Source organism: Neofelis nebulosa, chromosome 1, assembly GCF_028018385.1.
Source record: "Neofelis nebulosa isolate mNeoNeb1 chromosome 1, mNeoNeb1.pri, whole genome shotgun sequence".
Taxonomy (NCBI): Eukaryota; Metazoa; Chordata; class Mammalia; order Carnivora; family Felidae; genus Neofelis; species Neofelis nebulosa.
Window position 1 is genome coordinate 131488962 of NC_080782.1, and position 14949 is coordinate 131503910.

Below are 14949 nucleotides of genomic sequence, written 5' to 3' on the forward strand. Positions count from 1 at the left end.
GCAATGTTTATAATGAGATGGGCTAAGCCATCGGTAGCACGCAGGTGATGAGCTCAACACATTAAGGGAAAAATAAAAAGCAAAGGTTGCAACCACCAGGAAGATTAAAAGGCTTTTTCCCATAAGCTTCCCTTCAAGCGTGAGATGAGACAGCCAGCGCCACTGGACCTGCAACCATGCGGGTCTACCGCCAAATACCCGGACGCCGCACCTCCAGGGGGGCGGGGCGGCCTTCACGTCACTCCGTTTCCCAGAAGCCAGCGCATGGCTTGGACGAGATTAAAAAAAAAAAAAAAAAAAAAAAAAAAAAAGGCGGGAGCGAGGCGGGCTGCTCCAGTCAGTGCAGTGTAGCAGTTGGTTCCGTGGGCTGTTGGCTTTTCTCCGCCCAGCTCTTGTCATACTGCTCCGCAGGCAGTTTCTGTGCGTGGACGCTGAAGCACTCAGACCCTAGCTTGCTTCCTCCGGAAGGCGACGAGAGAGGCTGTGGAGGGCCAAGAGGCCCCTAAGGCCTTGGGGGGTAGGGTGGCAATGTGGTCGCTACGGGTGTATACCCGCAAGAAGCGGGCTGGCCAGAGGCTCAACCTAACCCCGACGCCGGAGCTAGGCCCCACCGTGAAGGCGGAGGCCCCTCCAGGTCCAGACAGAAGGCACTCTGCGCACTGTAAGCCCGGGTGGGCAAGCCTGTGGAGCGGCACTCGGGGTTGGCAAAGGTGAAGGGCGGGGGCGGCTAGGCCTCGGCCCAGGGAAACCCGAGGCCGGCAAACGGGCCTGGGGCTTCTCCCTGAAATATGCCACCCTCTCTTAGGCCTGAAAGGAGAAGCGCCCTATTTGCCGAAGATCTCAGAGAGAGCCGAGTGGAGTGGGCGGGGAGTTAGCCGCTCTAGGCCGCCGAGGTGCGTAGCCACTTGTGCCAAGCTCATGCCTCTGGCTCCCCTCAAAATTTTCATCCTCATTTTCTGCCAATAGCCAACTTATCCTTCCGAGAGTCAACGAAGAAAATAGGTGGAATACTGTGATTTCGCTCCTCCCACAACATAGGCCCAGAATTTTTTAAAGAGCAGTTTTGCCAAGTTACCTAAAAGCAAGTGAGCTCAAATCTTCAGAAAGCATTCACACCATCAGTTGGGTATTGGTACAATTAACCCACTGGGGTCTTTTTCTTAATGGCGTCCCCACATGGCCTTTCAGATTCTGAACAGTATGAACAGAGCCGTGGAAAGCCAAGCCCAGACCGTGCAAACTAATTGCGTTGTTTGTTTGTTAGCACTCAGTTAAGAGTTACAGGACAGAAAAGCCTGCGTGGAAATAGCACTAGTGAAGAGCCCTGGGATGAGAAGTTTGCTCCATTGAGTGTATGTATATTTCTCTTACGGACCTTGGGTATACTTAACAGCAGAGACCAGCGGTAACTGATGCGCCTGTAGATTAAAATGTAGTATAGTCTTTGTTCAATAGAGAATACATGGCTTCGTTGCATTTTTATAAACGTTGGTGTTTTCTCTTTAGACAGGGCCTTGAATTTCTGATTCTGGTGGATTCATAGCCACATTTTTTATTTTTAATTTCCCTTGACAAAAATTTGAGAAATGCCCATTACTGAGTAATTTTCTATGAAACAGGTATATGTAAGTTTTTCTTAGTAACTCCCTTATGTTGAGGAGCACTTAAAAGCATTTCAAAGTCATTTTCATGTTTTCTTATTTGACTTTCCATTAACAACTAGAAACAGTGTTCGTTACCATTAGTATATTATATAATTTCTTGACCTACTGTACTTAATATGGATTCTGTACAGTATTTTAAAGATACATAGCAGTAGTTTGGAGAAACTCGGATTTTAAAAATTGCTTGTGACTCATCTACCATTAGCATTAAATAGTCATGTTCCAGTGCTTTAGCTTACATATATCTCTAAAACATGTGTTTTGGGGGTGGGCAGTTTCAACAAAGGCATTTTTTTAAAGGATTTTACCCCAGATTTTAACACTGTTAAGTGTTCGTTGTAGATGATCCAGACTATGCCAAAAAAAAGTGTTTAAAAAGTTTCTTCTACTTTTTATATATTTTTTCTACATTCCTTTTTTTCTGTGCCTTTTTTTAAATTTAAAAGTTGTTGCCTGATTGTATATTCCTCTAACATTAAGTGGTCTCTAAAAATATGATTTTTGGTGTCTGCATAGTGCTTTGTCTTATACTATAATTTGTATGACTTTTTCCTGTGGTTGGAGGATTGAAATTGTTTCCAAGGTTTTGCCATTTTAGATATCAGTGGGCATTCTACCACAGAAGTTTTTTGTGTACCCTCAAATTGTCACTCTAAGATAAAAAATTTTGCAGTGGGTCAAGGGTTGAATCATTTTTAATTCATGTTGGGCAGTTGGCACCATTTTATCTGATAATTTGAAAACACATATATTTGATAGATGAAAAGTAACATGTTATAAGATTTTCCATTTCTCTGAATACTAGTAAAATTGATACTTTTATTTTATTGGCTATCTGTGTTTCTTTTTTGGTGAAATGCTTATTCATTATATGTTGAAGGTAGTTACACTTTTATACACATATATAACAAATACTTTTATATTTGTTTGCCTTTAGTTGTATTTCTCGTATTTTATTTAGACTTATCAGTCTTTTGATTTATTTTGCCTTCCTATCTAGAGAAAGAAAAACTTTTCTTACCTAGGTGGTCAGAAGAATGTTCACTTTCTAGGTGCTGGTTTAACCTACAGTAGTTAGTTAACTAGTATATTGCTGACTCTGTAGATGTGCCCACATTATTATATTTCAGTATTTATTTTTAGATTTAATATTAAATATCAGATTACATCTGTGGTCAGGAAACTGAAAGAATCTATTATACATATGAAGCTGATACACAAAGTTCAGTTTTTCGTTTCAAAGTAACCAAATCAATGTGATATAATAAAATATAAAAATATTCAGTCTCATAGTTTGTGCTATACCTTTAATTCTTATTTCACTTAGGAGTCAATGACTGATGACCTCCAGGTTGACAGTAGTTCATCGAGTAGTGAGCTAGTATCAGGTAAGACTGCCAGATACGAGCTCTCTCAACTTTCTTTCTTCTGAACATAAGCATCCATTTGTATTTTTGCTTCATCTTCCCATCTTAGTGGAAGAGGTATCTTTCTCCTAGTCCAAGGTGAATCCGTCTGCCTGTGCAATGGACCTCATCCTCATAGCTTTCAAGTACACACCAGGAAATTAAAATTGTTATAAATGCTACAAAAGAGATTGATTTGAATGTAACAAATTGAGTTTAGCTGGAGAGATTAGGGAAAGCTTCTATGAAGGAACAGCAATTGAATTGAGTTTGGAAGAAAAGGAGAAATTAGCTATGCAAAGAGGTGAGTTAAGAGCCACCCAGGCAGAGGGAATAGCAAAGACCGTAACATGGGATTAAGCCTTACGTGTTCAATGAACTGAAAGAAGTCCAGTGTGGTTGTCGTTCAGAAAGGAGGGGTAAATGCAATATTAAGACAAGGTTGAACACACACAGAGGCCTTGCCGAGCCTTGTAGGCCATGTCAAAGATATGGCTGTTTATATTTGGAGCAGCAGGAAGCCACTGGAGTCTTTTACTTAGGAAGATATATGATCATCTTGGCTACAGTATGGAAAGAAGCATGAATGGATGCAAATAGACCAGATAGGAGGTTATTACAGTATTTTAGGGGAGAAATGATGGCACTTTGTACTAAAGGATGACATTGAAAATGGAAAGAAGTGAGCATAGCTCATGACTATTTTAGGAAACGAAACTGACAGAATTTGGCAAATGAAGAATGAAGGAGATGGAAGTATCAAAGATGACACCTGTTTCTGGCTTGCATAACTGGATACAAGGTGGTGCCATTTACTGAAAAAAAATCTCGTTTGAGGGAAAGGTCATAAGTTATGTTTTTAATATATTAGGTTATGGGTGCTTTTAAGATGACTAAGTAGAATGCCAAATAGGCAAGTTGGATATGGATGATTGCTGATAGAAATTTATGAGCCATCTACATATTGGTGTAATTGAAGTTATTTTTGAATACAAGAAAGGATGCCATCAGCACACCAGAAATACTGAGGAATTCTTAAAAGCAGATGAGATCAGATTGCTGAATATTTGAGAATATTTGAAGAGCAGAGAAAAACCACTACAGAGATAAGAGCTCTAGAGACATCCAAATAGTTGGTGAATAAATGCAAAACAAAACAAAACAAAACAAACAAAAACAAAAAAAAAACCCTATAATAAAAAGGACCCTGAAGGAATTGTCAAGGTGATAGATTAAGCACTGCATTTTGCCACTATGTGACCTGGTTCCTCTGCCTCATCCTTTGCTTATTTTGGAAACATTGGCAGCTGACAATGCATGCTGCCAGGATAAACCCTGAGAACTACTCCTAAGGAAAGTGAACTGAGGGTTTAGTTCTTAATTATCAATGCTGGGACTGGGGTGAGAAGCAGAAGAGAGTCTGTAGTAAATCCAGATTACCACAAGGATAGCAGAGGGAGAAAAAGGTAAAAGAGATAGATTATGCTTGTTAACCCCAGGATAAAGATGTAGTATGGCTCTCTGAAGTGGAAATTCTGATAAAGGAGCCTTCTAGTGTGTACACTAGCCAGACAATTAAAATAGTGCCCCATTTTACCTACAATACCTGAAACTGCAGGAGGACATCACCATGTAGAACATGGGTTCTCAGCATGTCTCATTACACTTCTAAGAAATCTCCAGAGCTAGGCTACTGTTTCAGAATTTATACACACTGCTGTAAAAATACATATTTTCAAGCAGAGATATCAACAGACAACTAGGAACACCCAAACCTTTGAATAAAACCAGTGACACAGAAGAGAGGCAACAAATCAAGCAAACAGAGTAACGCCTGAAGAACTAGAGAAAAACTAAATATCTCTTTAAAGACAAGAGGCCCCTGGATCCATAATATAACAGTCCTATTTTAAAAAATTAATGGTCCTTGGAAACTAAAAATATCATCAAATTTAAAAACTCAGTAATTGAGCCTAATATTGAAATGAATTCAGCTCAAAATCAACTTAGCTAGCTAGAAAATAGAATACAGAAATATTTTCTAGAATATAGTGCAAAAGAGCAAGGGAGCTGCTCAACAAATGCTTTTCCTTACGTCTTGCTTCTTTGCCTGGTTAATTTCTACTTATTCTTCAAGAAAAAAAAAATTTGCGGTGCTGTCTCTACCGGGAAGCCTCTCCTGACCCCTCTTCTTTGTATATGAGTTGTTTTTTCTTGGAAGTTCTGTGGCACTTTTTGTATACTTCTATCAGGACTTAAAACAGCAGTATAATTGCTTTTGTTACTCTTGGATCCAAAGCTGTTGAGAATAAGCACTACCTTTTATGTTCCTATCCCATATTTGGGACATCATATAATTTCAAATGCTTGTTGAATGAGTTTTATACTCTGTTTAGAGAAAATAAACTAACCATAATTATTATTTTGTAAAATTGTAGTTTAAATACACAATAAATGTCCTTGGTTACTAGATTTATAAAGTTGATGTGTGAAAGATATAAGGAAATAGAAAATAGTCTCTAATTTACAACTGGTTGTATCCTTTTTTAAAATTTATTTATTTAAATTGAAGTTAGTTAACATACAGTGTAGTATCAGTTTCAGATGCAGAACCCAGTGATTGATCGCTTACATAGAACACCCGCTGCTTATCCCAACAAGTGCCCTCCTTAATTTCCATCACCCATTTAGCCCATTCACCCACCCTCCCCTCCAGCAACCCTCAGTTTGTTCTCTGTATTTAAGAGTGTCTTATGGTTTGCTTCCCTCTCTGTTTTTATCTTATTTTCCTTCCCTTCCCATATGTTCATTTGTTGTGTTTCTTAAATTCTACATAAGTGAAATCATATGCTATTTCTTTCTCTGATTGACTTATTTTATTTAGCATAATACACTCTAGTTCCATCCATGTTATTGCAAATGGCAAGATTTCATTCTTTTTGATCACCAAGTAGTATTCCATTATATATATATATATATATATATATATATATATATATATATACCACATCTTTTTTATCCATTCATCATTCAATGGACATTTGGGCTCTTTCCACAAAATGGTTATTGTTGATAGCACTGCTATAAACACGGGGGTGCATGTGCCCCTTTGAATCAGCATTTTTGTATCCTTTGGATAACCTAGTAGTGCAATTGCTGGATTGTAGGGTAGTTGTATTTTTAATTTTTTGAGGAACATCCATACTGTTTTCCAGAGTGGCTGCACCAGTTTGCATTCCCACCAACAGTGCAAAAGGGTTCCCTTTTCTCTGCATTCTCACCAACGTCTGTTATTTCCTGAGTTGTTAATTTTAGCCCTTCAGATAGGAGTGAGATGGCATCTCGTTGTGATTTGTATTTCTCTGGTGATGTAGGCTCATTGATTTTTAAATGGAATAACTAGAATTATCCTTTATTCTCAGCTTGTTAGTTTACAGTTAGTGAGTTACTTATATATAAAACTTGTATTTTGGGGTAAAAAATCACAATTGAAGCTAAGGAGCATAAGGAATAAATTATAAAACTTGGGAAAGCAATGGAAAAGATTATAATGCATTTTTCTACATAAAAAACAAGTCATTTTCTAAGGTTTAAGTTAAAGTGGTGTACAATTGTATGCTTTTTCAGTCATTTATATAAGTAATTTTACATTCTCTGTATAAAACTGCATGTATATTTCTACATATTTGAATTCTTAGGATTTTGAGTGTGTCTACTGTTGAAACATTTTACCTTTTTTGTTTGTTTATTCTACAGGACAAAGTTTGCAGCATGAAATTTCTAGTTCTCTTCTGAGCTATTCATTCACAGACTCTTACACAGAATACAAGAGTTTTGAAGAGAGTTTAAGTAGTTTCCCATCACCTGAGATCTTCAGAGGATCAGATTATTTAGGTGAGAAAACAATTTCAAACTTAAGCTGACCCACTATAGAAATTGTTCCTTTGTCCACAAATCCTCCAATGAATAATGTTCCTTTTGAGAAGGTGTGCTTGTCTTCCTCATTAAAACCTCCTGCCCTCGCTCACTATCCACTGTATTCCAGGCTCAGTCACATAGGACTGTACATCAAAAGCCACCAGATAAGAAAAGGAAGAAGACATTAGGAGAATGACCCAGAAACAAGCCAATTTGCATTATAGTATCCCAGAGAAGCTCACAATTTGGATGCCCCAATACTTGTAAAAAGATATATCTGAAATGTAGAAGATGTGGTGACTACTGTCTTACTTAAATAGAGCGTGGAGATTTATTCTTTTGGGTATTTTGAAACTGAGGAACTCTGGAATGCAGGATAGTAGGCACTGTTAATAGCAAGGATCATGGAATTTGAAATGCTGATCCCAATTACTCATTCCCCTGGAGTAGTATCATATGTTCACACCCTTGCCATATCCTTGTAGTGGTGGAATGAACTTTCTCCCTGTTTGGCTTTGGTACAGTAATGGAAATGTGACTTGCTTTGGGCAATAAGATATAAACAGATCTTTGAAATATGCTTAAATGGTTGGGCTTGTCCTCTTAAACTTTTAACATTGTGAGATGAATATATCCTAATTAGCTTCTGCCTCTCCTGTGGGGACCCCAGAATGAGAGGTATGGGACAGAATAGTCCCAGACAACCTGCAGACTGCAGGGAGCTGCCCCATCTGATCAGCAGGTCTGTAATCTGAAGCAGACCTGCCTGAGCCAACCAGTACACATGGGAATAAGAGTAAATGCTTTAATTTCATGCCAATGAGATTTGGGTGTTATTATACATAAAAGGCAACTGTCTCAGATACTGTACTGAATGAAGAAGAGGGGAAATTAAATGAAAATGTACATCTGAATTGTGAGACCTTCTCGACTAATGCCTATTCCCATCCCAACCCAACATCCCATTTCTCTGCTCAGCTTCCAAAATACTAGCACCCAGACTTGAACTTTCTAGGCAGGAGAATGGAAGATTCTTTCCTAACAAATCTGAGCAGCCTTAAAGAAAGTACCTAAAGATACTTACCTCAGTACCCCTTCAGTGAAACTGACAAGAACACTCTGCACTGAAACCAACTCTGTGACAAGCCCAAACAAGGCCAGAGATTCCACTTAGCCTTTTAGGGCTCCCTCTTAAATAAGAGGAGAGCCAAGGATCATCAGTCTTCCTGAGGAAGTCTTCTAACAAAACATAGTGATCAAAACAAAGGAAAATATATAGAGAGTGACATCAGCAAGATGTTGGAATAAGAAGCCCTGATCCATTCTTCCCCCATGGACACACCAATTCAACAGCAATACATGGACTTTTTCCCTTTGTGAGAAATCTGGAAACTGGTTAAAGGGACTCCTGCACCTCGGGCATGTATGAGACCAGCCATATCAAAGCCAACAGGAATTGGCAGGAAACCCCTAAGTCCCATCTTCTCCCTGGTTAGGGAAGAAAAGAACTGAACCATGCGTGAAATGTTGTAAATTTTCTGGGACCTTCCCAAAGGATTGGCTAGTCTCTTGCCTGTCTCAGAGTGCTACCCAAGGGAATGACTTCTTTCTCAATTGTCTCAAAGTGCTGATGGGACCTGGTATATTCTAGATGCCTATTGGCCACTGACAACAAATAAGGTGTGTGAGGAAACCTTAAGAGACTCATAGAACACAATTAAACAGAGCAACTTTTAACTTTAAACTTTATAGGAGTCTCAGAGGGCGAAGAGATGAGGGAGGGAGAGAGGGAGAAAAAGAAAGAAGGGAGAGATAAGGGTAAAAGAAAGAAGATGAGAGAGGAAAGAATAGGGAGAAAGAGTAAGGGACTGAAGGGAGGGTGAGGGAAAAAGAAAGAGAGCCTGCCAGAAAGTTTATTCACAGAAATAATAGCTGCAAATTTACCCAATTTGGGGAAGGAAATGCACATGCAGACCTAGGAAGCCCAATGAATCTCAGATAAGGTAACCAAGTAAATCCACACAGGGACTCAAATTATCAAAAGTCAAATTTTGACTTTTAATAATTTGACTGTTTAATAATTTTGACTTTTTTAATTTTGAAAGCAGTAGTAGAAAAGCAACTTGATATGTACACGGGAACCCCCATTAAACTATCATTGGGTTTCTCAGCAGAAACCTTGCAGGCCACAAAGGGTAGAATGATCTGTCAAAGTGGTGAAGGTAAAGAAACTGTCAACCAGCAAAACTATCAATAGAAACAAACAACATCAATGGAATATTGTTCAGCCATAATAAATGAAATTCTCCACTTGCAACAATATGGATAGAGCCAGAGAGTATAATGCTAAGCAAAATAAGTCAGAGAAAGTCAAATACCATGTGATTACACTCATAAGTGGAATTTAAGAAACAAATCAAATGAACAAGGAATGGGGAAAGATAAGTCAAGAAACAGACTCTTAACTATAGAGAACAAACTGATAGTTACCAGAAGGCAGGTGGGTGAGGGATGGGTGAAATAGGTAATAGGAATTAAGGAGTATATTTGTCCTGATGAGCACCAGGTGGTTAAAATAAAAACTCAAATGAAGAGATAAGGAGTTTCTTAAAGGAAAGCTGAAGGAGTTAATCACCACTAGACTCACCTTACAAAAAAAATGGTAAAAGGAGTTCTTTAAGTTGAAATAAAGGACTCTAAACAGCAACACAAAAGCATATGAAAATATAAAACTTGCCAATAAGTATATAGATAAATATAAAATAATACTGTAACAGTGGTATTTAAATCTCTTTTAATTCTAATAATAAAGACTAAAGTATTAAAAATAAAATAAAAATATGTTAATGGATACACAACATAAAAAAAATGTAAACCATAACATCAGTAACACAAAATGTGTGTGAAGGGAGAAATAAAAGTATAGTTTTTGTATATAATCGAAGTTGCTATCTGATTAAAATAGATTGTTAAGACTATATTTTATATAAGCACCATGGTAACCACATTAAAAATGCCTATAGAAAATACACAAAAGAAAAATAGAAAGGAGTCAAAGCATATCAAAATAATCAATGAAACACAAATGAAGATGGCAAGAAAGGAAAAGGGGTAAAAGAACGATAAGACAAAATAATTAACAAAATAGTAATATTCTTTCCCTATCAATAATTACTTCAAATGTAGCTGGTTTAAATTCCCCAATCAAAGGACACAGAGTGGCTGGATGGATTTTGAAAAACAAGGTCTATATGCTATCTACAAAAGACTCTACATTTCAGGACACACATAGGCTGAAAGTGGAGCAATAGGAAAAGATAATCCATATAAATGGTAACCAAAAGAAATCAGGAGTGGCTCTACTTATATCAGATAAAACATCCGTTAAGTCAAAAACTATCACAAGACACAAAGACATTATATAATGATGAAAGGGTCAATTAATCAGGAACATATAACAAATATAAAGAAATATGCACTCAACATCAAAGCGCCTAACAGATAAACACTGACAGACCTGAGGGCAAAAATAGACATCCATACAGTAATGAAGACTTCATTACTCCCATTTTCAATAAATAGAACAACCATACAGAAAATTGACACTTTTTTGAATTCAAAATATATTGCAAAACTACAGTAATTATAACAGTATGGTACTGGCATAAAGATAGACATGTAGATGAATAGAATAGAGAGAAATGATTTTAAACAATGGTGGCAAGAATACACAGTGGGGAAAGAATAGTCTCTTCAACAAACAATGTTGGGAAAACTGGACTTCCATCGCTTCTTGGCCTTTTGTCTAAGATCAAGTGTGGGAAAACTGGACTTCCACCTACAAAAGGATGAAATAAGACCAATACCTTACATCATACAAAAAACCCAATTCAAAATGGATTAAAGACTTAAACATAAGACCAGAAACCATAAAACACATGGAAGAAAACATAGGGGAAAACCCTCATGATACTTAATGATTTCTTGGATGTAACACCAAAAGCACAGGCAACAAAAGCTAAGTTAGACAAGTGAGATTACATAAAACTAAAAACCTGCACAGCAAAATAAACAACAGAGTGAAAGGGCAACATACAAAAAGGGAGAAAATATTTGCAAAATACTTACCTGATAAGACATTAATGTTAAAAAATATATAAGAAACTCCTATAACTCGGGGAAAAAAATGAACAAATAACCCCGTTACAAAATGGCCAAAGGACTTGAATAGACATTTCCCCAAAGAAGATATACTGATGGCCAACAAGTATATGAAAAGATGCCAATATCACTAATTATCAGGGATATGCAAATGAAAACCACAATGAAATGTCACCTCACCTGTTAGGATGATTATTATTAAAAAAAAAAAAGGGGGGCGGGGGATCCTGGGTGGCTCAGTTGGTTAAGGATCCACCTTCGGCTCAGGTCATGATCTCACGGTTCATGAGTTCAAACCCCACGTCAGGCTCAGAGCCTGGAGCCTGCTTCAGATTCTGTCTCTCTCTCTCTGTCCCTCCCCCACTCATGATCTGTCTCTCTCTCAAAAATAAATAAACAAAAAAATAAGTGTTGACAATGATGTAGAGAAATTGGAACACTTGTGCATTGTTGTTTGGATTGTAATGATGCAACTGCTACGGGAAACAGTGTAGAGGTTCCTCAAAAAATTAAAAATAGAACTACCATGTGATTCACCAATCCTACTTGTGGATATTTATCCAAAGTAATTGCAATCAGGATCTTAAAGAGATGTTTGCGCCCCATATCTATTTCAGCATTATTCACAATAGCTAAATGTGGAAACCATCTATGTTTTCATTGATTTATGAATGGATAAAAGAAATATGGTATATGCAGATGATGGAATATTATTCAGCCTTAAAGGGAGGTCCTGCCATATGCAACAACCTGGATGAACCTTAAGAATGCTATGATAAGTAAAATAAGCCAGTAACAGAAAGATAAATACTGTATCATTCCACTTGCATGAGATATCTAAAATAGTCAAATTCATAGAATTAGAGAGTAGAATGTTGGTTGCCCTGGCCTAGAATGAGATAGACATAGGAAGCTGCTATTCAACAGGTATTAAGTATCAGTTTTGTAAGATGAATAGGTTCCAGAGATCTGCTATACAACACTGTGATACGCTATACTGAACAATATTGTACACTTACAAATTTGAGGGGGTAGATTGATGTTAAGTGTTCCTACCACAATAAAATTAAAAATTAAAAATTAAGAAAAGGAACCAAGCAGAAATAGAAACACAAGGAGAAAAAAATATATTGAAAAAATAGTCTCACTGACATAAAATGTATATTGTGTTCATTAAATAAGAATAGGGTGCTATGAAAAAGGGAATATTCAGATCATGAATGCAATAGCAGAGAGAAATTTAGAAGGATTAGAAATTAGGGTTGAGGAGAAAAAAAAGGAAAATAAAGATGAAAGGTTGCTACTCAACAGAGATAAGTTAGTGGAGGAGTATATGATATCCAATATCAAATGAAAGCAGTTTCAGACAAAGATGGTGAAAGAAACAAGAGGAAAATTACCAATGTTATAATTCAAGAACAGTTTGCTAGCGTTAAAGAGTATGATTTCTGTGTTAAAAGGGTCACACTGTGCCTACCACAATAGATGAAAAACACCAAGATGAAGCATTGTGAAACTTTAGAACACTAGAAATGGAATGAAAAGAATGAATTTATAGAACGTGGTGTAAAGTTTGGGATTAAATAGATGAAAAATACAGAGAAAACTAAACTAACAAAAAAGACTGACTCCAGGGGGTAGAAATGATTGTTATGGTGTACAAGAGTAAATAGCATTTTTATGGCAATTTATTATTATAATGTCTATACCAAATATTGATCTAACTAAATATGTAATATAATATCAGGATAATGGGAAGTGTGGAAAAGGTGGGGACAGGGATGTAAGAGAGAATAACCTCATTCTTGCGTAGTGGGAAGTTAATGGAAAGTTTAAAACTGACATCAAGTAATACTAGCATGTTATTTAATAGGTATAATTTATACATAAAATATTAAAAGGAACCTCGTAGGTATGCTGTCTGTCTCTTATGTCAGTAATGTTTATGGGGCAAAAATCCATGAAAGAAAGTAGATTACAGTACTGAAATAGGCCAAAGAATATTTACTATTCTGATGCCATCAAGACTTGTCTTTTTTCTCTGTCTTACCCAAATCTTTAATTGCCACAGCTTAGTATGGCTGGGACCTTTGGAGTTGGGGGAGGTAACCTACTAGTTGTGTGCTGTTGTTCAAAGTTGTGTGCCATTTCTGCCTGCTGTTTTAGATTGGAAATGTCCCAGGTTGGAAGAACATACGCAATGCAAGAATTCCACTCTTCTGGATACCAGTAAAGCAATAGCAATAGAGAAGGTACCACAGTTTTCAGACCTCTCTGCAATTTTAGGTGAGTTTTCACATTCTTTTTTCTTATGTCACAGAGGAAAACCCTCATCTATATCAGAAAAACAAAGTAATTTTTTGAATGATTTATAGCTAAGTTTATCAATTAGCATAATCTTTGGCTACAAATAACATAAGGGTCTCCTGTTTTATAACTTTTATTTTGAAGTAATTTTAGACTTGCAAAAAAGTTGCAAAAATAGAGAATTCCCATGTACATCTCACCCAGCTTTCCCTAATGCTGTCTTATATAACATTAGTACAATGATCAGAATCAGAAAATTAACACTGGCATAAAACTACTAATTAAACCTTATTTGCATTTCACCAGTTTTTCCACCAATCTCTTTTCTTGTGTTTCAGGATCAAACATTGCATCTGATTGTTACTTCTTCCTTAGTCTACTATAGTCTGTAACAGTTTCTCATCTTTGTTTGTTTTTCATAATTTTGGTACTTTTGAAGATTACTCATCAGTTATTTTATAGAACGTCCCTCACTTTTGAATTTGTCTAATGTTCTCTTATGATTAGAATGAGCTTATACAATGTTTTAAAGAACACTGCAGAAATGATGTTATGCCTTTTTCAGTACATTGTATTAAATTCTTGATGTCAGTATATCATATTACTGGTGATACTAAACTTCATCACTTGATTAAGGTGGTGGCTGTGGTTTTCTGAATAGTTAAGTTACTAGTTTGCCTTTGTGGTTAATAAATATCCAGAGAAGATAGTTTGAGACTTATAAATCCTGTTTCTCCTCAAATTTTCATTCACTGATATTAGTATTCATCAGAGGAACTTGACTCTAACAGTTATTATGCTGGTGTTTGTTTAATGGTGATTTTCTATTTTTTGCTTCCCTGCTACATTCACTAATTGAAATTCTACTGTAAAAGAATTGTATCTTTTCTGCTGTTTATTTATTCAGTTGATTATAGCAGTATTAACTCATGAATATTTATTTTATGTGTTAAAATACAATATTTTATTTACTTATTTATATAATTCAAGCATACACAAAGTTATATAGGTTATATATATTTCAGTGCATTTTGTTAATCACTTGGAGTATAGTTAGACTCATTTGCTAGTGTCAGATTCAATTTTTGGTTTTCCATCCTGATTTGTTTCTTTATTTGGGGAGAAGGGGCTATGTGAAGGTATGTGAAACATTGCTATGGTTCTAAGAGTCAAAGCTATAAAATATTTATATGTTCTCAGGAAAGCATCACTTCTCCTTCCTGCTACCCTGATCCTATTCCCCTCTTCTTTCTACCCCTTTCCCACCCAACCCTTATGGTTTATCTTTCTTGTATTTCTTTTGTATGTATTTTCTTATATCCTCTTCTTTATTTCCTTTTTTTTTTTTTTGAGTGTTTCATTTATTTTTGAGAGAAAGAGCACAAGCAGGGGAGGGGCAGAGAGAAGTGGGGGACAGAGGATCCAGAGTGGGCTCTGCACTGACAACAGCTAGCCCAATGTAGGGCTTGAACTCACAAAACGTGAGATCATGA

The 14949-nt window shown here is 36.6% G+C and overlaps 1 protein-coding gene across 3 annotated transcripts in view; it reads left to right on the forward strand.

Annotated features, from left to right (window-relative positions):
• The first annotated feature begins 307 nt into the window (after positions 1-307).
• Positions 308-14949, forward strand: part of MEIKIN (meiotic kinetochore factor) — a 78315-nt gene continuing 63673 nt past the window's right edge. For 2 of the 3 annotated variants that reach the window (XM_058737035.1, XM_058737044.1), the window contains exons 1-6: positions 309-661; positions 806-893; positions 1265-1352; positions 2992-3052; positions 6827-6964; positions 13316-13435. In XM_058737035.1, coding sequence (XP_058593018.1) covers positions 529-661; positions 806-893; positions 1265-1352; positions 2992-3052; positions 6827-6964; positions 13316-13435 — 628 coding nt within the window. In that variant the 5' untranslated portion in view covers positions 309-528. Of the gene's footprint in view, positions 662-805; positions 894-1264; positions 1353-2991; positions 3053-6826; positions 6965-13315; positions 13436-14949 lie in introns of all 3 variants that reach the window. The other variant, XM_058737053.1, reaches the window with a different exon arrangement.